The sequence below is a fragment of the Carlito syrichta genome, unplaced genomic scaffold (genome assembly GCF_000164805.1).
Source record: "Carlito syrichta isolate Samal-C Ts95f unplaced genomic scaffold, Tarsius_syrichta-2.0.1 Scaffold303214, whole genome shotgun sequence".
NCBI classification, from domain to species: Eukaryota; Metazoa; Chordata; class Mammalia; order Primates; family Tarsiidae; genus Carlito; species Carlito syrichta.
Window position 1 is genome coordinate 102,786 of NW_007247310.1, and position 25,681 is coordinate 128,466.

The 25,681-nt window shown below is 38.0% G+C and overlaps 1 protein-coding gene across 1 annotated transcript in view; it reads right to left on the bottom strand.

The window, feature by feature from the left end:
* Window positions 1-1,639: 1,639 nt before the first annotated feature.
* Window positions 1,640-25,681, bottom strand: part of PRCP (prolylcarboxypeptidase) — a 29,933-nt gene continuing 5,891 nt past the window's right edge. The window contains exons 3-8 of the mRNA XM_008058112.1: window positions 24,427-24,608; window positions 24,030-24,187; window positions 23,170-23,339; window positions 12,041-12,205; window positions 10,186-10,373; window positions 1,640-2,404 (exon numbers count right to left, since the gene is read on the bottom strand). Of these exons, the coding sequence (XP_008056303.1) occupies window positions 2,188-2,404; window positions 10,186-10,373; window positions 12,041-12,205; window positions 23,170-23,339; window positions 24,030-24,187; window positions 24,427-24,608 (1,080 nt within the window). The 3' untranslated portion in view covers window positions 1,640-2,187. The remainder of the gene's footprint in view (window positions 2,405-10,185; window positions 10,374-12,040; window positions 12,206-23,169; window positions 23,340-24,029; window positions 24,188-24,426; window positions 24,609-25,681) is intronic.

Genomic DNA, 25,681 nt, shown 5'->3' on the forward strand with positions numbered 1-25,681 from the left:
AAAAGTACAAGCTGGGCATCATGGCTTATGTCTGTACTCTCAGCACTTTAGGAGACCAAGGCGGGAGGATCACTTGAGGTCAGGAGCTTGAGACCAGCCTGACAACACAGCAAGACTCCACCTTTACAAAAAAAAAGAAAAAAAAAAAATTAAAGGGGAGTGGTGGCTCATGCTGTAGTCCTAGCTATTCAAGGAGGCTGAAATGGTAGGATTGTTTGAGCCCAGGAGTTCATGATGCCACTGCACTCCAGCCTGGGTGACAGAGCCAGACCCAGACTCTAAAAAGAAAAAAAAAACTCAGTCTATTAATGAGAGATCTTTTAGTAACACATTATAATTAGGGTAACTTCAGTTAAGGCTGCTGTCTTATACATAGAAATATCTATAGCAATAGGACCAAATTATACTTGCAAAAATTTTTTTTGCAATTTGTTTCTTCAGAAAAATGCAACTCATCCAAGCAATCAATATTAAATAAAATGGAAAGTATTTTAAAGATTCTAAACAAGACAAAAGGCTTCAAGGAAAACATCCCCAAATAAATTATAAAAATATTCTCTATGAAGTCTATAAACCCTGCATTATGTAACTTTTTAGTTGACAAAGAATCAAAACTAGAATTGTTTTGACCCTTAAATTCCCACCCCAGTAGACGGTTCTCTGATGCTGAAACGAAAACAGTGACCAAATGCTTTGATGGACAAATCATTACAATGAGAACTGAAGGCTTCCAAAACAAGACAAAGATTTTCCTGTATCTCCCAGATGCCAGGGAAAATAAGGGAAATAGTTCAGTCTCCCACCCAACAATAAGCTCTATAGCTGCAATTAAAAAAAAAAAAGTGATTTAGGAATGATCCTGCTCAAAGTACAGTTATTTAAAAGCAGAAAATGTTCCCTAGTCACAGTGAAGAAAAAAAATGTATTGTAATAAAATAAAAAGAAACAAGGAGGAAGAAATCTTTCAACAGGGTAGAAACTGTTAGTCTCTCTCTGTGTCCCTGAAAGGTTTTGATCCAACCCTATTTGTTACCCTAGAAAAGCTCTTCTGAAGAAAGGTTTCAGTGTAAGAACTGCTTGAAAGAAGCCAACCCTTTGGAAATAGGAATGGTTTGGCCATTTATTAATGTCAAATATGCTGCCTGCATGAATTAGTCAGCTTGTCTTTTGGAAGCTACACAGAAAAGTTCTTGTGCACCTGCCTCTTCGTGTCCTGACACTTCTGACTTCAGTGACAGCAGCAACCACCACCAGAAAATGAAATTTTACAAATAAAAAAGCTGAACATAACTATATTCTATTTTCTGAATAGCTGATTCATCATTTTTTAAGGGTTTCTCACTGAAGTATCATCAGTGACCAAAGCATAAAGCTTGTTCAGATTTAAAGTGAAAGGCAAAACAGAGTCATTTTCCTAAACTGGCAGAATTTAATCAAATTGCCACAAAACTGACCTTAGAAACAAAGATAAATGGAGCAGAAAAAGGCCAGATTTCTTACTGGCAGTACCACAGTGGCAAATATCCCAGAACTACAAAAAGCTGCCAAGTGGAAGAGAGAAAATCAAAAGACTTTCCAAAACAACCAAGCCCAGTGCACACAGCCTTCCCAACAGCTGGAGTGAGCTTCAGAGGCAACATACAGGTATAAGGTCCAGCCTTATTATTTATTTACAGCACAGTTCAATGTCATTACATCAAGTACAAAAGAAATGGTTCCCATTTCCTAGACTGGCCTAAGATATATTTCCTACCAGCTGCAATTACATCATTTTTATCTATCTTCTCTTTTTCTTTTTTGGAGGGTAGGGGTGGGGACTTAAAAATAGGTCAAAGAGACTTCAACCTCAAAACAAAGGTGAAATCCCTGCCTGGAGACACAAAGGAAGTGACTCTCCCTCTTATGAAAGGTAGTCAGGAACTCTGTTCCACTTGTGAGGGCCACTGATGGCGTGAGAGTGACTATGAGGAGATTCTTCTTGGAGGTGGCACAAAGACAGTGAGGACCCAGGAATCACACTCATGGGATGGCTGCTCTCACTACCACCAGCCTCTCTTCTATCTCAACCTCAGTCCCACCAAATCTAATGATAAACGAGGAAAAGGAATTATATGTAGAAAACCAAAGTGAACAGGAATGTGAGTGATGTGAACATAAAAGAAGAAACTGAAAATGATCCAAAGTTTCTCAATGCTGCTTTCCCGCACTGTCGTGGAAATCTCCAATCCATTTCTTCATGTGTTTAACTTCCAAGGAGCGGGCTAATAGCACAGACTTGGGGTCTAAGGCATTTCTGGCTCGGAGATCTAAATGATGGGCCCCCTCTGGGATGGTGACTGCAACCAAGGTGTCTGTGATATCCTCAGTTACTCCACCTCCTGACCAGGGGTCTAGGTCACCATTGCTGCAACAACACAAAAAAGAAGAAAAAAGAAAGTTGTTAGCTTTTCATGTCTACACCCAAATAAGGAGAAATCTTATTCAATAATTTGTAAGCAGAAAAGAAAAAAGAAGATAGGAGAAACTTATTACATGCTTAACACCTAAAATTATAAACTTATAACCAGAAGATGTGATCTGAGTATCTAATCTGTCATATAGAAAGGTACTTCATCTGGAATTTTATAGTATTTCTGCAGCCAGGTACAAAAAATTGAGCCAGAGAAGACCAAAGGTCGCACCCCAATAAGTCAACCTAGACTATACTAGGACTTGAACCTTAGAAGCTGTATTTCAAGTAGACTTCTTCATTCAAAAGCTGTATGTCACAAGTTACCTGATTTACCTCGGCCTGCAAAAATGCTGAGATTACAACAGTGAGTCACACGCCTGGCATATCCCTGCCCATTTTTTAATTGGGTTATCGATCTTTTTATTTTTGAGTTGTAAGAGCTCATTATATATTCTGGATACAAGTCCCACATCAAATATATGATTCAAAAATAATTTCTCCCATTCTGTAGACTGTCATTTAATTTACTTGATGGTATCATTTGCAGCACAGGGGTTTTTCATTTTCATGAAGTACAATTTATTTATTCATTTTTCTTTTGTTGTTTATGTTTTTGGTATTGTATCTAAGAAACTACTGTTGCTGGGCACAGTGGCTCACACCTGTAATCCCAACATTTTAGGAGGCAGAGGCAAGAGGACTGCCTGAGCCCAGGGGTTCAAGACTAGCCTGAGCAACTTGGCAAGACCTCATCTCCACAATGAATCAAAAAATTAGCCAGGCATGGTAGTGCATACCTGTAGTTCCAGCTACTTGGAAGGCTAAGGTGGAAGGATCACCTGAGCATAGCAGGTTGAGGCTGCAGTGGCCATGAGCATGCCACCGCACTCCAACCTGGGCAACAGAGACTCCAACTCAAAAATAAAAAATAAACTGCTGTCTAACGCAAGGTCATGAAGATTTTTTCCTGTTTTCTAATTTTAGCTGTTACATTTAAGCCTTGTACCTATTTTGAGTTAAATTTTTGGATAGTATAATATAGGGATCCAACCTCATTCTTTTGCATGTGGATGTACAGTTTTCCCAGCATTATTTATTGAAGAAGCTATTATTTTCTCAGCCAGGCACGGTGGCTCACGCCTGTAATCCCAGCACTTTGGGAGACAGAGGTAAGAGGATTGCCTGAGCTCAGGCATTCAAGACCAGCCTGAACAACATGGTGAAACCTCGTTTCTAAAATAAATCATAAAATTAGCTGGGCGTGGTGATGCATGCCTATGGTTCCAGAACCTTGGAAGGCTGAGATGGAAGGATCACCTGAGCCCAGCAGGTTGAGGCTGCGGTGGCCATGAGCACGCCACTGTACTGCAGCCTGGGTGACAGAGTGAGACTGACTCAAAAAAAAAAAAGAAAAAGAAAAAGAAAAAGCTATTTTCTCAATGAGTTGTCTTGATAATTTTGTTGGAAATCAATTGACTCTCAATGTAAGAGTTGATTTTTTGAACTCTCAATTCTCTTCCATTTATCTATATGTCTATCCTTCTGCCAGTATCACATTGTATTGACTACGGAGGAAATGAGGAATTCTTCAAATTTATTCTTTCTTTTCAAGACTGTTTTGGCTATGTAAATCTTAAGATCAGCTTGTCAATTTCTGTTAAAAAGCCACCTGGGAATTTAATAAAAATTGCATTTAATCTGTAGATCAATTTAAGGAGTACTGCCATCTTAATAGTATTATCTCTTCCATTACAAGAACATGAGAAGTCTTTCCATTTAAATGAAGCAGTTTTCAATGTACACATCTTGTACCTTTCATTAAATTTATTTCTAAGTGCTTTATTCTTAATGCTATTGTAAATCAAATTGCTCCCTAACATTATCAACTCCACACATGCATAGATTGGTTTAGAGTTTACAAAGTCTTTCATATTTGATTATTATAACAACCCTATGAAGTAGGTTTAATTACAACCCTTTTATAGCTGAGAGAACTGATTCCCAAAGAAGTTAAAAAGCTTGCCGAAATCATTCAGCTTGGCAAATATGAGATACAAGCTCAGGTCTTAGAACCCTTGTCCAATGCTCAGTCTTATACTTCATTGCATTTCATGGACACATGATTGCTGTTGCAAGTCAACAGTTCACACCCTCTTGACTTGTGTGGCTCAGACTAAGAAGAGCAGGGGCTTTGGGATCAGATACACCTGGGTTCCAGAGCTAGGTCTGCTCCTCAGCCACCTAATCTTGTGGAAACTCAGATTCCTCAGGATAAAGTTGGCACTGAAATACCTGGATCCAAATACTTGGCCCAAGGCAAGTATCAGAGCTTAGCATGGCACCTTTTGGGATATCTTTATTGAGGTACCACTTGAAGTCACTTATATTTTTATGTGCATTCTGACAATTGCTTAATACACATTCTATTTGCTGGTATTGTTTACAAATCCTGAAATAAAAAATCTTCAATATCATATTATCAAATAGATGCAAGTATTCTCATAATTTGCATAACCATCAACAAACTCTCAGCTATAAGTACAATCTACATACAGATGACTAACAAATAATATCTCTAGCCAGAACCTTTCCCCTAAATTTTAGAACCAAAACTTAACTGTATACTTGACATTTTACATGAAAATTGGACATCTCAAACTTACCAGGTCTAAAACTGGGTTTTTGATACTCTCCAAATGCCCATTATCCCCTCCCATCATATTTCCAATCTCTGTTAATGGTAAGTGTATCCTTTTAGTTGCTCGGGCCAAAAAGTTTGGTGTCACCCCCTTTAATATTCTCGCTATATTTTCAAATATGTCCAGAATTTGACCGCTTCTCACTACATCCACTGCCACCACCCTGAGTTAAGTCACCATTATCTCTAACCTGAGTTACTACAATAGCCTGTTAACTCATCTTCCTCCTTCAACTCTTATCCCCCTACAATCTAGTATCAATAAAGCAGCCAACTTGATCCTGTTAATACCTCTGAGAGGTAAATGAATCATGAAAACCGATGTGAAAGCATTTCTCATAAAAATTTGGTCAAACTACTATTTTGATCAATTTTTTTCTAGGTAAATGTACAAAGTAAATGAGAAAAAAATTTAGGTACATTAAGTATATGTATGTTTAAAATACAATTGTTCTGTTCAATTACAACTTAATAACATTACTCTTAAAAAAAAAATTCCAAAAATGTACTTTTTTGGTTTTGTTAAAAATTCCCATGCAAAATTGTTTTCGGCAACCAGATTAATTTTTAAAGTAAACTGCAAAGAAATTGAATTATCTTAAGTGAACAAATAGCCTTCATCATTATTCCAATTTGACAGGTCCAACCCAGATAGGAAACTCTCCATTATTTGCAAAACAAAAAAGCTATCCCAACAGCCACATAATAAGCAAACTGCATTTGATTTAAAAGGTCATCTGAAATAGCCTAGTGGCTTAGCAACAGTGTTTGGAGTTGCTGAGAAACCTAAGATGCACATGGACTTGAATTTCTTGGTCCTAGACATGTGAAAGTTAAACCAATCATTGGGAAATCTACAAAAAAAAAAAAGGGCTTTCATGAGAGGATCTAGATGCCTGGGTAAAATCGCAACAGGGAGTCTCACTTAATCGCTGGCAACAATTAATGTGCCTGAGAAATGTTGTTAAACTAACCAGCTCCTCAGGAACTCCTTTTGAATCTATGTTTAAATAACTGAGAATGGCTATTAGTAAAACAATATCTGTGGGTTGGAAAGAAAAATAAATCCAGCAATACCACTGTGGAATTTAAAAAAAACTGCTGAAATGAGACCATTTACAGCTACTATTTATTAAGGACTTATTTGTTCAACAAATGCTTACTGAGCACCTACTATGTATTAGGCACTGATTTGGCACAAGATTCAGCAGTGAACAAAACACAAAATCTGTACTTTGATGTTGTTTACTCCCACAATAATCTATTTGCTTCTTGAAATAACCTTGATAGGTCATCATTATCATTTCTAACTTAAATAAACTGACAACTTGCTCAAGTCCATGCAGCTAATTCAGGGCAGAATGGCATCAACGTCTACCTGAGTCCAAAGCCTTAACTGGTAAATCTCCAACCCAACAATTACAGATTGAGCTTCCCAAACAGAAAAGCAGTCACACTGGATTTGTGTGAGGCAGTCTAAGGAGAGAAGCCTGGACACAAAGATGCTTTCCACAGCATTCCTTGAACATCATCTTACTCATCAACCAGAAATATTTTATAGCTGGTAGCCACAAATTACATAGAATAGAAACAACTGAGGCTGCTCCTTTACTTTGGAAATGTGCTTTCTTCAGAAAAGCAGGAGCATTTTGAATTCTTAATAACTTAAAAATAAATTTCTAATTGGATTTTTCATACCTAGCAGCCTATAGAAAAAGATTTATTTGTAAAAGTAGACTTGTCACTGCAGAAAGATAAACCAGTATCTTGTTTTTAAACTTTCACATGCTTCGGAAGCTTTCCTCAGTTGTGTATTTAATTCTTTGCCCCTATCAACACATACATTTATGGGGCATTCATTATGTGCCAGCCACTGTAGCAGGTGCTAAAGACTACGAGATGGTTAAGATGAAGTCCCTGCCAATTGAGTTCACAATCTCATGGGACAGAGAAACACAAACAGCTAATTTACACACAGTGATAAGTGGTATTCACAGGTGCTGGGGGAGCTAGGTGGGAGCAGAAACCTATCCTCCCTGGAGGGGTCAGGAAGATTTCTTGGAGGAGGCCTGAGTCTTAAGGGGAAAAGAGGAAGGAAAAGGATATTCAGAGACAAACATACAGTTCTCTTTAGTAAGAACATAAATGGCAAGACAGAGCGGGTACTTCCATTTATTCATTCAACATATTTTTTTTGAGCATATGTATTTGTCAGATCTGAGCTAAGTACTTTGCTGTGCTCTTTTAAGTATCACAACAACTTTATGGGGTGAGCGGTATTATCATTCTCATTTCACAAAAGATAAAACTGAAGATCAAAAAGGTTAGGTAATTTTATTTACGACAGTTCATTCTACCTTTGCACAGCTCTTAAAGTCCTTTTATACACTGAGCTAAAAGTTTCTTACACAGCCATAATTTCCACCTACTGATTTCTGTTCTATTCCTAAAACTTTTCTCACAAAACATGCCCCCTTCTTCTCCAGTGATAATAATGATGGTGATTTTGATAGCCTGAGAAAAATAATATAAAAGAGTAAGTGGACAACTAAAATATTTATCTATAATGGTTAAATACAATGAAAAAAAGGACAGTGAGCCAGGCGCGGTGGCTCAAACCTGTAATCTCAGCATTTTGGGAGGCAGAGGTGAGAGAATTGCCTGAGCTCAGGGTTCAAGACCAGACTGGGCAACTTGGCAAGACCTTGTCTCTATAATAAATTAAAAAATTAACCGGGCATGATGATGTGCCCCTGTAGTTCCAGCTACTTGGAAGACTGAGGCAGAAGAATTGGCTGAGCCCCAGTGGATCGAGACTGCAGTGGCCATGAGCATGGCACTGCACCCCAGCCTAGGCAACAGTGAGACTTCGCCTTAAAAAAAAAAGACAATATAATTGACCAAAACTCATATATTAAAACTTTATTCAAAGATTAAAGACTCCACTTAACAATTCAACTTGCTCTTCAACTTTGTGGGGGCAAAGCAAAGATGGATGAGCTTAAAGTTCGGAACGCTTAGAGAAATACTAAATACTCCATGGAGATAAGCTCCTAAACAGAAATTAACAAAGTTTTCCTCCTCTGATGGAACAAAGTTGATCTTGGAGACTGCTGTGGTCTGACTGTCCCCCAAAATTTGTGTGTTGAAACTTAATCCCCATTGTAGTGGTATTAAGAGGTAGGGCCTTTTGGGAAATGACTAAGTTATGAGTATCCATCCTTATGAATGGATGAGTGCCTCATTGAGGGGTTGGAAGAAAACTGAATAGGTCCCTTTTTGACCTTCCACCTCTCACCATGTGAGGTCATTGCCTTTTTTTTTTTTTGAGTTGGCATCTTACTCTGTCACCCACACTCATGGCCACCGCAGCCTTGACCTGCTAGATTCAGGCAATCCTTTCACTTCAGCCTTCCAAGTAGCTGGAACTACAGGCATGTGCCACCATGCCCAGTTAATTTTTTGATTTATTGTAGAGATAAGGTCTCGCCAAGTTGCCTGAGCTGGTCTTGAACCCCTGAGCTCAGACAATCCTCTCATCTCAGCCTCCTAAAGTGGTGGGATTATAGGCATAAGCCACCACTCCTGGCCTAGGATATTGCCTTTAAGGTGTCATTTTATAAGCAAAGATTGGGACCTCAGCAGACACCAAACCTTTCAGTTCCTTGATTTTGGACTTCCCAGCCTCCATAACTGTGAGTACATTTATGCTATTTATATATTACCCAGTCTCAGATATTTTGTTATAGCAGCACTAATAGACTAAGACAGACCCAAAGGCTTATGCTTAAGTCTTTTTCAGTCCTCTCAGTCTTGTCATGTTTTCCTGATTTCAAACACCTAAATTTGGCACCACTTCCTTAAACACCCTAGTAGATTTATTTGCTCAGTAGTCACTTTATAAGACTGAGTTAAAAGAGTATATTTTGAAGAATCCTACTGAGGACATGAAAAAAAATTTAAGGAAATTAAACAAAAGAATCTTTAACGTGTCTTACCTTTTATTTGGGGACAGGTATCCTACAAGGTTAGACAACAGCATAAGTCCAATAAGTCAGAGGCTTTTTTGCAAAGTGGGCGATGCCACCAGACTAAATTCAGAAAGTCAACCTCTAGGCAAACAGCACTTCTCACTCCTAAAATCTCTTGGTTATGTTCCAAAAACCAAATTTGATGCTTGTTTAAAAGAGTTTGCAAAATAATAATACTTACAATTTAACAACAACTCTGGTTAAGAGATATGCAGTGGTATCTCCTATTTTCACATAGATTTGGGGAAAATTTTGATTAACTCGTTGCTCTCTTAAAGGCTTAATGCTCAAGCCAAAACATTGAAATTTTGAAGTCACGGTCAGATACACATAGAGTGTACTCAATTAACTCTGATGCGACCCAACAGCAAATATGTCACTTCTTGAGCAGCATAATGCAGAAGAACAAACATGGGTTTTGTAGCCAAAGAGGCCAAGGTAGAAAGCAGGCTTTATCACTTGGTAACTAAAACAAAACTGAATGAACTTTGACAAGTGACTGAAAACAGTGACCTTCAGTTTCCTCCTCAGTAAAAAAAAAAAACAAAACTGTAACAACTATTTCTCAAGGTTGTTGTAAGGATTCAACTAAGAAATCTATATAAAATGCCTCATTTAGTACTTAGAACAGAGTGGGTCCTTCAAATGTTTGTTGAATAAATATTGGAAATTTTTAATTATCATTAATAACAATAGTAACAATAATAAGAAAAATTGGAAACAACAGATGAAGATTAATATTGTGCTAGAGAGTTTTTCTCTTAAATATTTAAAATTTTTGTTGCTGTTGTTTTTTAAGCCTTTAATAAAGTACATTGGCCATAGAGCAAAAAAACATACCTCTTCTCAGCATCCTTTATCTTTCAAGGCACAGGGAAACATGATGGGTACCACTGTTGTATTCTATATTGTTTTATTTCCAGCATTTCTCTTGTTCTATTTCTCAGCTATTCTACAAATGTCCCCATCAACCAAAGTTTCTCTTTGGACCAGCAAAAACTCACCTGAAAACAATGTTTGTGTGTGAACTAATGTTTTTGCCTCCATACATAGTAGTGATCCAGGAGGGCCTTGGTCTCACACCCCACTGTTGGAAACAGTCATCAGAAAATTTCTTCATGTCCCATGAGTGAGGTTCAAACATGTCATCGATACCATTAGTACAAAAGGGCATGACCATTTCTGTGCAGGCCTAAAAAGCAAACAAAAAGAGGATACAATTAGAAAATGAGAGCCGGGCTTGGTGGCTCAGCCTGGAATCCCACGCTTTGGGAGGCTGAGGTGAGTGGACTGCCTGAGCCCGCGGGTTCAAGACCCGCCTGGGCAACTTGGCGAGACCTCATCTTTACAATAAATCAAAAAATTAGCCAGGCGTGGTAGCGCGCACCTGTAGTTCCAGCTACTTGGAAGGCTGAGGCGGAAGGATCACCAGAGCCCAGCAGGTCAAGGCTGCGGTGGCCAGGAGCAGCCACTGCACTCCAGTCTGAGCGAGAGTGAGATTCCAACTCAAAAAAAAAAAAAAGAAAGAAAAGAAAATGAGGCAAGATGGGTGTGGTGGGTCACACCTATAATCCCAGCACTTTGGGAGGCAGAGGCAAGACAACTGCCTGAGCCCAGGGGTTCAAGACAAGCCTGAGCAACATGGCAAGACCTCATCTCTACAATAAATAAATAAATAAAGATTAGTTGGGCATGGTGGCACATGCCTGTAGTTCCAGCTAATTGGAAGGCTAAAGCAGAAGGATCGCCTGAGCCCAGCAGGTTGAGGCTGCAGTGGCCATAGGCAACAGAGTGAGACTCCAACTTAAAAAAACACAAAACAACAACAAAAAGAAATAGAATGAGACAAAAATAGGTTAAATAAATTATTCAAAGTCACACTGCTGGTAAGTAGAAAAGTCAAAGCTCAAGCTCAAGCAAGCCAGCTTCAGAGCCCGTTCTTTACTTCTGTGCCATATGACCTCTCATTATTCATACAGAGGCTTGACTGAGAAGTCACAGTAGTTAGTACTATATATTCCTTCTTTGTAGGTGGTTTTCTTTCATATCTTTTATCATATTGAACCCTCAAAACAGCTTGGGAAGGAAAGTATTATCATTATTATTATTATTATTGAGTTGGAGTCTCACTCTGTTGCCCAGGCTGGAGTGCAGTGGCATACTCACAGCCACCACAGCCCTCAACCTATTGGGCTCAGGCAATCCTTCTGCCTCAGCCTTCCAAGTAGCTGGAACTACAGGCATGCCCTACCATACCCGGTTAATTTTTTTATGTATTGTAGAGATGAGGTCTCACCAAGTTGCCCACGTTGGTCTTGAACCCCTGGGCTGAGGCAATCCTCTTGCCTCAGCCTCCCAAAGTGCTGGGATTATAGGCTGAGCCACCATACCCGGCCAGAAAGAATTATTATTAGTCTCATTGTACAGATGAAGGAATAGAAACTCACAGTCAAATTAGACTTTCCTTCTTTTATGTTTCTATAAAATGCTTCCTTTATAGGAATTATCAAGATCTGGTAAAATACTAATTTAGTTACCTATCTTTCTCACCAGGTTGTTATATTTGATAGTGAGATCAAGTATCATTTATCTTTGTATCTTGAAAGTCTAGAAGGGTGCCTGACATATGGCAAGCACTTGATATATATATTAGCTGATGATTTAATATATATATTAGCTGAATGAATTAGCTGATGATTTAATATATATATTAGCTGAATGAATAAATGAGGAAATTTGTCCGTGGTCTCACAGTATATAAGGTAAATCCAAGTTAGGTGAAAAAATCTTATGTATTCTGTTACAGCACAAATGTATCAGTGAAAAGTAAGTTCTACTTGGAAAATTATACACACTTACCTGATAGCTCCAACCCAGGGATCCCAGACTGCTAGTTGTTGTCTCTGAAATATTCAGGCATTTCACCTGGCCTGAATAATTGTAATATACATTCAAAGCTTGGAAAATATTTTGCAGCATCAGTGAATCAGATACATTAGGATTTTTCAAATACTGGCACACTACCTGTCATTTTAGAGACATAAATGGAGAAAAGGTCAGATTATGAATATAAAATGACAGTTTAATAAAAAAGAAGAAATATGATCTTAATTATAAAACATTCTTAAGCATCTAAATGCATTGATTGACAATTTATATCTCTTGAGTATAATCTCCTTCATAAACAAATAAACCTCTTAAGTTACTTTCCAGGCTACAGAAGAAAACCAAAGCTATTTACATGGTCTGCAAAGTCCTCTCTACCTACCACTCTAGCTTTATCTTTTCCACCTTTGCTTCAGCCTAACAAAACCATTCCCCACCATACCAAGTTCTCTGCCCATGTTCACCCTGAAATGCCCTTTTCCCACTTCTGTCCCATTCCACTAATAACTGGCAAACACCAACTCACCTTTTGCAATACTCAGCTCAGATATCACCTCCTCTCAGAGGCCATCCTTGCCTATGTTTTCAAGTCAAGTCAGGAAGCACTAAATCACCCCTTTCTTGGTTGCCTGCACTACACACTGTATTCCTGTTCCTATCAGAGTTTCTGTAATGCTCTACTGCACTCACTTGATTCCAGAACATATCCTTCAGCACTTATAATGGATCTAGTAACTAAATGTTTGCTGAATGAATGGTTAAATGATTATTTTTTAATGAAAATTCAAAATTTACAAACTCTCTTATGGAAAAAAAGGCACCAAGTTCCAACATCTGTGGTGTGATAAGAAGAATACCCGCAACTCCCCAGCAACCAAATATTCCTATCACTAGCCTATAATTGGTACCATAAATTCTAGCACTAAAAATCACAGGAAATATTCAGGGTTAGGAGTAGAGGTAGGAACTAACTAGACAGGAGCGTTGGGAACTTTCTGGGTTACAGAAATATTCTATATCTTCATAGGGGTATGGATTGCACAACAAATGATATAATTTGTGCATTTCACTATATCTAGATGTATCCCCACTACCAAAAGAAAACTCATAAATATTGAACTTAGTGCTAATGATCATAAGGCTGAAATATTTAGGGGAGGACACCTGCAATTTACTTTAAAATGCATTAAAAAGATGAATTAAAAATGGATAAAGAGATGGATAGGTGCGCATACATGTGACAAATAGAAAATAACAAAATATTATTCATAGAATTTAGGTGGTAAGTTTATGAGTGTCCACTGTCCAATTATTTTATTTTTTTTAATTTTTAAGTCAAGGTCTCACTCTATCACCCAGGCTGGAATGTAGTGGCACGATCACAGCTTACTGGTTTACTGTAGCCTCCGACTTCTAGGCTCAAGTAATCCTTCTGCCTTAGCCTTCTGAGTAGCTGGAATTACAGGTACACACCACCATGATCAGCTAATTTTTTGTTTGTTTTTTATAGAGATGAGGTCTCACCACATTGCTCAGGCTTGTCTCAAATGCCTGAGCTCAACCAACCCTCCCACTCTGGCCTCCCAAAGTGCCAGATTACAGGCATGAGCCACATACCCAGTCACTGTCCAATTATTTTAACTTTTCTGTATGTTTGAACTTTTTAATAATAAAATATTGGGAAAAAAAATCAGAGGTAACAGAACCATAACCAAATAATAGCAACAATAGCTACCGATTATTAAACCCTGGATTTACAATCATTATACCACTTAATCCTAAAAAAAAAAAAAAAAAGTATCAGATAGACTACTGTCCACAATTTTACATCTAGAAAACTGATTTTTGGGTTAAATTACCTTATTAAACTCCTCTAGTAAATGAAGGATCTAACCCGCAACTAACTGATCTTTGACAAAGCAGGTAAACACATACACTGGGAAAAGGACACCCAATTCAACAAATGGAAAATTGGTTAGCTACATGAAAAAAAGGAAAGCTTGATTCCACTATTTCCCCATATACAAAAATTAACTCAAGATGGATTAAAGACTTAAATGTCAGACATGAACCCACAAAAATCTTAGAAGAAAATCTAAGAAAAACCCTTTGGACATCAGCCTAGGCAAATAATGTATGACTAAAACACCAAAAGTAAATGCAACAACAACAAAATGATAGCATCTAAATTCATCACCATGTGTCTCTACTTATGAAACATATACCTTATCTATTAGACTACACAGCTTAGGAAGTGTCAGCTTGTAATACTGCAAATAGGACCAGTGGCAAGAAAAACACATTAAGCTGGCATTCTCTAGCAACACTTGACATGAATTCAGTGATCTGGTCCTTCCCCATTTTATATGGAAAATATATATACAGAAGGCAAATTCTGACAAAAAAAGAGGTTAGTCCAGAGAAGGAGCTAGGGAAGGAGCCCAGTTACCCCATCTCAGAGAGAGATTCTGAGCAGTAGGAGTAACAACAAGGCCTGGACTAGAGACATGCTCCCAGTCAAGAAAGGAAAAAGATGTAAGAAGCCACAAGCAGGCTGGGTGTGGTAGTTCACTCCTGTAATCCCAGCACTTTGGGAGGCTTACGTGGAAGGATTGTTTGAGCCCAGGAGCTCAAGATCAGCTTAGGCAATATAGCAAGACCTTGTCTCTACAAAAAAATAAAAAAATTAGCCAGGCATGGTGGCACACACCTGCAGTCCCAGCTACTCTGTAAGCTGACGCAGGAAGATCACTTGAACCCAGGAGTTGGAGGCTGCAGTGAGCCATGATCATACCTCTGTACTCCATCCTGAGTGACAGAGTAAGACCCCACTCAATAAATAAATAAACCAACAAACAAAGCCACAAGCAAACCTGGCCCCTTCTCATGGTCCTGCCTGACACCAGCTGCCAGTAACATCTTCCTGAGGAAAAGAGAAACTTGAAAAGACAGAGAAATGGATTGTAGGAAAAATTCCATGCCTCTTCCCAAATACATTCTGCATAATAATATTTCTGTGGAATGTTAACTGGTATTTTGTGGAGAAAAAAATTTCTTAGTCAAATAATTCTAAGAAGTGTTATAATAGCAAATGTGAACAGTTTTCCTTACTGCAAGATTTCTAGAGCCTTTAACATGCTCAACTATAATGTGACTTTCCAAAGGGAAGACAATGCAGTGCATTCATCATTCCCAATGAGTTTTTAGAAATGCTGAGTGTGAAAAAAGTCAGAAATTATGATGCCCAAACAACTGGATATACCTTTAAAAAATAACTGTGGCCGGGCTCGGTGGCTCAGCCTGTAATCCCATGCTTTGGGAGGCCGAGGTGAGTGAATTGCCTGAGCCGGGGGGTTCGAGACCCACCTGGGCAACTTGGCGAGACCTCATCTCTACAATAAATCAAACAAATTAGCCGGGTGTGATAGCGCGTGCCTGTAGTTCCAGCTACTTGGAAGGCTGAGGCGGAAGGATCGCCGGAGCCCAGCAGGTCGAGGCTGTGGTGGCAGGGAGTGGCCACTGCACTTCAGTCTGGGTGACTGAGTGAGACTCCAACTCAAAAATAAAAAATAAAAAGTAACTGTGAGATTATAAGAATAAGGTATATCAATGTTTAGGATGTGCATGAAGAATTGAGCTAAAGCAAGAGCTTGATAAACTTCTCAAGCCTAAAGCACTAAGGAAATTCACATCAATGAAAAATTAAAAGTCAAAACAATGTTTTACCATTTTGACAACTCAATTATTCATGGTAAGTTTTTAAAAAACCTAACATTTTCATAGCAGTTTTTTCAGAAAATATTCCTAAGATACATGCCAATAAGAAATATTCAAGACAATATGGAAATCAAGAACCAATCACGACATATATTAAAACAACTATTGCCAAAAGTTGATCAGCATTCTTTCCTGGATCTAGACACCAACAGCAGATTCAGCTCTTTCTAAACGGAGTCCCAAAATACTAAGTAGACACATGGAATGCAGAGAAGAGCATTATGTTCAAGCACAGCACGGTAGATGAGGCAGGGTGACAATGCAAGCTGGGCAGGAGGAGAGGGGGTAGTGATATGCAGCAACAAGGGGCCCAAAACTCGGAAAGAACAGTAGCAAGGGAGTGTGACTCACATGCTGGCATCAGAGCCCCTCTTAGAGCTTGAACACTGGGCCTCTGTCAAGCAAAGAAAAGGAGTCTCTGTGAATAGCCATCTCCACAAATAGCAGTTACTGTCACTCCTTAAAACACACAAGCATGGCTGGGGACCGGCACTGGCTGACAATACTTGGGTTTCAGCAGCCCCAGTTACACAGAGAAGACATCATGGCCAGAAACTTGGCTTCTTCACGTCAAGATTAGAGGCAATCCTGGACCTACTGTCATCTGTGAAATCAGATCACCCTTGGAATACTAGATGAAGTCCTGAGCACTACACTTTCAAAAGGTGTCACCACACTTCTGACAATAGAAAACCAAAGGGAAGCAATTAGCATGGGGAGTTGAAGAATAGTTTAAGCAATCCTCACATTGGTCATTTTGGATCATTCCCAACCTTTAATTATTACAAATAAAGCTACAATAAATATTCTTAAGACTAAATCTTTACATATATCCTTAATTGCTTCCTTGAGATAAATACCTAGAGGAATTACTTGCTTAAAGGAGATAAACATTTTGAAGGACTTCAGTACATCTTGTCAAACTGCCTTACAGAAAGGAAGTACAATTTGTAATTCTACCAGTATTCTAGATAGAAGACCTGAAAAATATCACCTAACATTTTTTGTAAAATATTTGTGCAAGTCAAAAAATTCATGTTTGACTCCTGGATTCCTCCCTTCATAGTTGTGTTATATTAGGTAAGTTTTTGATCCTCTTGAGCTTTAATTTCCTATAAATTGGGGCAATAATACCTAACACATGTTTATGGTTTTGAATGAAATAAACATGCATGAATTCTGATATTTAAAAAATTGTGCTTTTACTATGGAGATTTTATTTTAGGTAGTTCTAAAGTTATTTTCTAACTCAAAGATTCTGTGATTACAAGCACAGTCCTTTATCATTAAAAAAAAGCACAATCTCTAATATCTCTTTCAACTTCCTTAACAATTTTGAAGCAGGGCGAATGAAGTTTCAAAAAAATACTGAAGTCATACTAGCAATACCTCAGTAATATTCTCATGCTTACTCAAAGACTATAGTAATTCAAAAGGGGATATTCACAGACTTTTATCAAAGATCTGTAGAATGAAAAAAACATATAAAGTTGAGCCATATGAAATTCCCACATTTATAGGTCAAATACAGTCAAATATCAGCAATTTTGGTTCAACCTCATGTAATACTTGAGCTCAACTGTAATAATCTGCAGATATTACTCACTTGATAAGGACAAGCACTTAGCCTGTTGATTGTTTAGAGGCTGTAACATAGTCAAACAACAAGGAAAGAGTCTCTGCCAATCACCTCTGTTCAAAATACTCAATACTCATGTAGTCCCGTACTGTACTTTCTATTTATTTTGTGAGTACTACAAACAGCTTCTAACAATTTCTGCATAAGGCATATCATTCCTACTCATTCCATAAATGCACTGAAATGCATTTCCTGAGTAGCTGGGACTACCGGTATACATCACCACGCTGAGGTTTCTAGTACAACTATTGAATAGTCCTTGAGGGCAGGTACATTCCTCACAATGATGCAGAAAATATTCCTAAGAGACATGCCAATAAGAAATACTCAAATGGTTCCAGCTACTTGGAAAGCTGTGGCGGAGATCACCTAAGCCCAGTAGGTCGAGGCTGCAGTGGCCATAAGCATGCCACTGCTCCACTCCAGCTTGGGCAACAAAGTGAGACTCCTACAGGAAGGAAGGAAGGAAGGAAGGAAGGAAGGAAGGAAGGAAGGAAGGAAGGAAGGAAGGAAGGAAGGAAGGAAGGAAGGAAGGAAGGAAGGAAGGACTGAAGATAATATGAAAATCAAGAACCAATTACAACATATATTAAACCATCTATTGCCAACAGTTGATCAGCATTCTTTCCTGAATCTGGACACCAACAGTGGATTCAGTTCTTCCTAAACAGAGCCCAAAACTACAAAGTGGACTCATGGAATGCAGAGAAGAGAACGCAGGGAGCAACAGATAATGACCATTCCTGTGTCACAAAGAAGAAAACAAGTTCACAGAAGTCTCACTAAAGACATACAGTTTAAAAACTGTAAGTATAGGAAGGCTGATGGCTTGGTTTTCACACTTAAGTGTAAGACGTGTCTCCTTCAAGCCTTGTTATGCCATCGGCACATTTCCGCATCTGATATGGAAAAAGAAAACCCACTATGAATTCAGGTCTGAACCCAGACTTTGCCCACAAAGTCCTGGTATAATAATCTGACTTCCTGACATCATATAATAACAATAATAGTTATTGTTATTATTATATAAATAGCATCAATTTAGTGCTTATTATATACCAGATCCTAAGAAATACTCATCACCATCCTAATAAGCATTACAAAATTATTATTATCCCCATTTTTCAAATGAGGAAACTAAAGCACAGAGAGGTTAAGAAACTTGTCCAACATCACATAAGCAAGAAAGAAACAGAGCTGGAATTCAGATGCAGACTCTTGTAATCCCAGCTAGTTGGGAGGCTGAATGAAGCAGGAGAACTGCTTGAGGCCAAGAGTCCAAGACCAGCCTGAGCAACATAGCAGCAAGACATGGTCTCTAAAAAAAATTTTTTTTTAATTAGTGAAGCATGGTGGTGTATACCTGTAGTCCCAACTACTCAGGAGACTGAGGCAGAAGGATCACTTGAGCCCAGGATTGTGAGACTTCAGTGAACTACGACTGTGCTACTACACTCTAGCCTGGTCAACAGAATAAGACCCTGACTCTAAAAACAAACAAACAAATGCAGACTTTCTGGAGCTTCCAACCACTATAACTGTACTACATGTACTCAACTTTGAAAGTTATAGAAACATAACTTTTAGAAAAAGTTAAGAGAAAAATAACACAAATAGTCCAATATACTTGCAGTCTCATGCTTAATTTTTTTAAACCTATTTTGTAAATTCTTAGATTGTCTTTATGTTTTTCTAAGTTTATCTGTTTTGACAAAAACTTAGAAGAAATTCTGTGACAATCATAAAACTTTTAAAAAATATATAATAGTAAAGTTTAATATGAGGCATTTCCTAGAATAAAGAAGAACATTCAGGAAACACTTGGAAAAAGCATTAGAAGTCCATTTTAATAATTCTGGTTTTAAAGAGTATAGAAATAGTGGAGAAAGTAGACCATTCATGCAACCTTATGATCAAGCTAATCAGATCTGCACCCAAATATTTAGGTTCTGCCCTTTGACCCCACATACACCAGAGAAAATAAAGATAATGATTTGTCTAAAAGCTTTAAATGTCTCTACCTATGAGCATACATGCATACACATTTGAATAAGAGAATGGAAAAGGATGCAAATAAAATTTTTTAAAAGATGATAGATTGGAAAAAAAAAAGACCAATCTCCTCTCAGAGAGCATGGTCCATCCACATTAGAGAAAGGATTAAGCAGATACATTCAGCTTTTCTAACAGATTTTTCTTTCTCTAAGGCTTCAATACCCCTCTCACACTCACTCAGATAATCACATTAGTTTTGTCATTAAAAGCTCCCTTTTCATAGAATGCACCTAAACCGCTTAAACCACCCAGAGAGGTCGCATACATTACCAAACGCCAAGACAAACGGAAGAGATTTTCCATCTTATGTCTTATTATTTCACTATATCTATCTGCATGCTCAGAAGCTTAAGCTAAAATATTGGATGAGATGTCCGCTAAAAAATGATTCCAAAATTAACAAATTACAGTATCCTTTAAAACTGCTCTTTTAAACTAAGAAGAAACCTAGTAGTTTTTATGCTGATAGAACAGTCAAATGACAGAGGGGTTTTCTATTTCCCTTTTCTCTTCTCCCCTCTTGTGTTCCACCAGCCAAGTCCATGATTATTTCTGCATGAATGTTGCAGCTTCTGTTAACAGTAAACAAAAGCAAATGGAGTCGAGTGTGCAAAGTCCTAAGACAAATTAAAAAGAATGATAGTTGAATTGACACGGAAAATGTCATTTAGTCGCTGCCCATGGATCCTTCAGAACTGTACAGGGTCCAGACAGAATTGGAAATCATTTGCTTTTTTTCATAACTCAACTGTTACATATTATCTCACCATCCTAAGCCTAAGTTACAGACTCAGAAAAGGACGGCTGTTTGTCAGCCCTTTAAAAAGGAGGAAGTGTATCAGAGGGAGGAGGAGTCCTAGTTAAATGGAACTATCCAAGTGAAAGAGCGGTCCCCAACTGGGTAGTGTTCCAGGGATTAGTGGTTTGGGAGAACAGTGAGGGGGTCAAGAAAGGAGAAATAGAATGAACTGTGAAAGAAAGTGATCAGAAGCTACACATTAAGGAGGAGACACGTAGTGGAAAAATTCTGAAAATCAGATGGGTAACTAACTACAGGATGAAATTAGAAACAGAGACAATGGAAGCTCTCAAGCAAGAGACAAGAGATAAGAACACTTCTGGAGGGGTGCAGGCAGGAAACAGAATCACAAATATAAGTAATCAAGAATTCCTTGATTTGTCAAGAGAAAGGATGTCGGGAAGAAACAACTAAAGAGAATGACAACAACTGATTTTGCACAAAGGAAGTAAAAGTGATTGTGGGGAAAAGTTACAAAGTTATCTTAGCTTAAAAATAAATGTTTATTAATATATATGTACAAAACATAAAAGGAATGTGCTAAATCAAAAGAAATATTAAAGAAAAGGGAAGAAACCAGTTAGATTGCTCACTGTTCCAAATCATGATAAACCAACTAGCATTAACCAGCTATGTGCCTCTGGCTCTTTTTCTAGATCACAGTCAGTAAACTGTAACCCCCAGGCCAAATCCAGTCTGCTTGTTTTTATAAATAAGGTACTATTGGACACAGCAATCCTCGTTTGTTTATGTATTAACTATGACTACTTTCCTGCTACAGTTATAGAGTTGAGTAATTGTGACTTCTGTCATACAGCCTGCAAAGCCCAAAATATAGTCCTTACAGATAAAGTTTGCCAACCTCTGCTCTAAATAATGAGAATTCCTCATATGCTTTTATCATCTGACAGCTCATTTGTTCTTCAAGTGGGAATAAAGATGCAAATGTAATTCTCATTTTATATACAGAGTACAGAGTTAAATCTGATAGTTGTCATGCTGTGAGCAGTGATCCACTCAAACTTTCAATCAAGCCTCCTCCTAATCCAGTACAATAGGTAGAATAACATAGGCTCTGAAATATGGCACACTCAAGTTCAAATCTCACTTCCACCACCTCTTAGTTGAGCTTTAACTTCTCTTCCATAAATCTTAGATTATATTCCTCCTCCCCCCCACAGTATTTTTGTAAGGATTAAATGAGACAGCATATATGAAAGTGCAAAAATTATAGGCATGAGCCACCACGTCCATCCCTTTATTCTACTTTTTAAATGAAGATAAATAACTCTAATAGCAAATGGACTTGTTCATTTTAGTAACAAAGTTTTAAGCAAGGCGTACATGTAGTAGTTCAAAGGGACAGCTAGACAGCTTTTGAAACCTGACTCTCATATTACCAATTCTGTTTTCACTTTCAGCACCCATTCCAGCTTGAAAGTCAGTCATGTTCCCTAAACTTAACCACCAAGTTGGCTAGCCTTTGTTTTTAAAACTAAGAGGAAAGTTATTTCCAAAAGAATGCCTATAAAGAGCATACACAATAAAGAATTTTGACATGAAAAGAACTTTAAAATGTATAGTGAAATGTGTCTTTACATTTTCCAAAGTCTTTTAACATCCAGACTTGATTATTTGATTCTCAGCACAACCCTATCCATTGTGTTATGTAATGTTATCCTGTTCTGCAGAGAAAGACAGGGGGTCAGGGAAGAAAGCACCTGGCATGAAATCATACAGCTGGTAATCAGCAGTTCTGGACCAAAGCCTCACCTTCAGGATTCAGGTCAGTGTTCTTTCCACTCTACCATGCTGCATGGGGATTACCCCTTCACAATGTGTGTTGCCTAGAATGCTTTAGCAGCTGACTGGATTATAACCATGTATTAAATAGATCTCTGAGTTTTACACATAACACAAAAATTAAACAAATTATATATGCAAAATACACAGTCCAGGATTTGGCAAATGGTAATTATTCCATTAACAGTAACCCTTGGTATTAATTTATATAACTCTGTAATTGATGCATTTTTTGCTGTTGTTTTTCTTTTATTTTAAAAACATAGGGTACAAGTCAGGTTTAAGTACATACATAGTCAACATACAGATGAAGTTTGGGTATCTCACTTCCCTGATTTAGAATCAGGTACCCTTAGCAATATTATGTGCCCCACCCCCCTCCCCTGGCAGTAGTATTGATAAGTAGTAGTGATAAATGTTCAGAATCCACTTAAGTGTGAAAACACATGACATTCAGTTCTTTGTTTCTGTATCTCTGTTTTTCTTTTCTTTTCGTGTTTTTTTTGTTTGTTTGTTTGTTTGTTTGAGTCAGTCTCACTCTGTCACCCAGGCTGCTGGAGTGCAGTGGCATGCCCATGGCCACCCCAGCATCCACCTGCTGGGCTCAGGCAATCCTTCTGCCTCAGTTTTCCAATAGCTGGAACTACAGGCGTGCCCTACCATGCCCGGCTAATTTTTTGATATATTGTAGAGACGAGGTCTCACCAAATTACCCAGACTGGTCTTGAAGCCCTGGGCTCAGGCAATCCTCTCGCCTCGGCCTCCCAAAGTGCTGGGATTACAGGCTTGAGCCACGGTGCCTGGCCTGTATCCCTGTTTTACAAATGAGAAAACTGAGGCTCAGAAAAGTGGGGTAACATATCCAATGCTGCATAACCAGAAAGTAGCAGAGCCCAGAATTCCAGACCAGGTTTGATGGACTCCAGAGCCCCTCCATCACTAGGACTTTCTCTGATGTTAAAAGTCAGAGAATGCACATGAACAAAATAAGATGTTATTAAAAATAATGAGAGGACATTTTCCTGTTACCTTGATAGGCCACGCAGGCAAAGGCTGTAAAAAGCCAGATGCATAAGGATAGTCCACCATTGCTAGATTCACCCAGGTTTCAGAGAGCCAGTCTTTCAAATGCTGGATAGCCTGAGAAGTCAATGGGCTGCACAGGTGAAGGATTTCGGTAAGCCACAGCAAACCATGGCCTGGGAATAGAAACACATTGTTGGAACCTAAGAAGTTCTGATCAACAGAAGGCTTTACTGATTATTTATTCTTCACATAGTATTTTAGAAAACTCGGTCTTCTATACTTCTCCAAGAATATTTTTAGAGCAACTGGAGAATCCTACGATAGGCAAGTTGGCTATCCTCATAGAGCTTACCAGAATTATTATTTTGAATTATTCCCCCTTTTTAAGATATTATTGAAATAATAAATAAGTAGGTACACTATAGAACAATGAGAATGCATAAACTACAGCTAAGTAAAATAAATGAATGTATCTAACAAACAGCATTGAGCAAAAGACAGGGACACAAAAGAATACATATATGCAATTCCAATTACTAAAAAATTCAAGACCAAACAAAATTAATATATAGTTCTAGAAGTGAGAGCAATGATTTGCTGTGTAGGTGTGGAGGTAATGACTGAAAAGGCATGAGGGGATTTCTGACACACTGACAATGTTATCTTTTGATCCAGATGCTAATTATACTATGTGCTTGCTCTGTGAAAATGCATCAAGCGATGAATTTTGATTTGTGCACTTTTCTTTATATGTGGTATACGTTAACAAAATGTTTGCTTAAAAAGTAGGAAGTGTTGAATTTAACAAATGAAAGTTTGTTTGTTTTTTAACCCACAATTCTACTCTCTTAATTAAAGTTTACCCGTATTTGAGAGTCGATTAATGGCATCCCAGGACTTGCGGATGCTCTCTGAACAATTTGGACCACTTTTCCTAAAATCTGTAGTTACAATCTTCATAAATACACCACAGGGTACCAAATCCTCAAACTGCCAGATAGGGGCAGAAGCTGCAAGAGCACTAAATGACAAAAAAAAGAAAAAAGGAAAGAAAAAAATACATATAACTCATCTAATTCAAGTTTTAAAATCGAAACTGATATTTAACAACAATTGTGAGAAAAATAACATAGCTGTTAATGAGACAGAAATTAGAAATTTCAGTATAATAGAATGAAATATGTCTTACCCAAAATGAATCTCTAAGTGTCACTTGACAATCAGTAAGAAAGCACTCACGTCCAACATAAATGCACTTACCCAACTACCATATGTGGATATTTCATCCTGAACCAGGCTGCAAGCATGCCACCATAGGAGCCCCCTAGGGCAATGACAGGTTGATTTTCAGTCCCTGGGATTGTTCTTTTCAAGTGTTTGATTAATTCTGCAAAATCAGCCAGGGCCTGTTCTGATGTCAGAAAATTCAAGTGTCTTAAATCCTAAAGAAAAATAACAAAGAACATGGGTATAAATGTACACATGATAGCAGCTTAGGCATAGTATAGATCCAGAAGAGAGCACATCTCAGATAAGCTTTTCTCCACATAGAATTCCAAGGCAATTGAGCTAAAATGCCCAGTCAAAGCAATAGTTGTGCTGGTTTAAACAACTCATGAAAAAATGATTTTAAGTTTATGGAAGTACCTAATGTATTTTACATTAAATATCATTTATACTAATTGTAAACTAAGCTTAATAGACAACTTTTGCTTCAAATATTCACACATTTAAAATGTCTACAATATAGGCAAACATAAACTAAATCCTATGGACAATGGAGATAAGAATCACCAATAAAAATAAAATTCATTCTTTCTTATCAGAAAGATTACATATTATATCAGCCATATCTACAACAGAAACAAATGAGCCTGCCTATTGTAAATAACTATAAAATTGGGAAGAAAACAACAACAATTTTCAGGCATTGGAAAACAGGCAACACGAGACATTGATCCCTGAGAGAAGGAAAACTCATGAGTTCCATAATCATCTAGCTTTTTATACAGGGACAATTTCCCTACTGCAGTATAGGGAGGTGAAGTTCAAACAGAGTCCTGCTGAACTGAGGGGGCAAACAAAATGTTTTAAAATATGTCTGCAAAATCTTGACACTCCTTTCCTTTAAAAAGTGAAGCTTAATTCTATTCCCTTTGAGCTTGAGCTGAACTTAGTGACTTGGTTCTAATGAACAGAATGTGGCAGAAGTGATTATATTAATGACTAACAAGATTAGGTCATTTAAAAAAGCACTGCAGCTTTCACCTTGCTCTCCTAGACAGTCAGCTATGAGGGAAGTTAGTTGTCACATCATGAACCCAAGTAGACCTTTAACTGCAGCCTCTTGTCAATATCCAGCACCAGTTTATCACTCATGTGAGTGATCCTCCATATGAGTAGAGAGGATTTTCCAGCCCCAGTCAAGCCTTCAGATGACTGCAGCACTAGCTAACATCATAACCTCATGAAACACCCTAAAACAGAACCTCCTAGCTAAGCCACTCCTAATTTC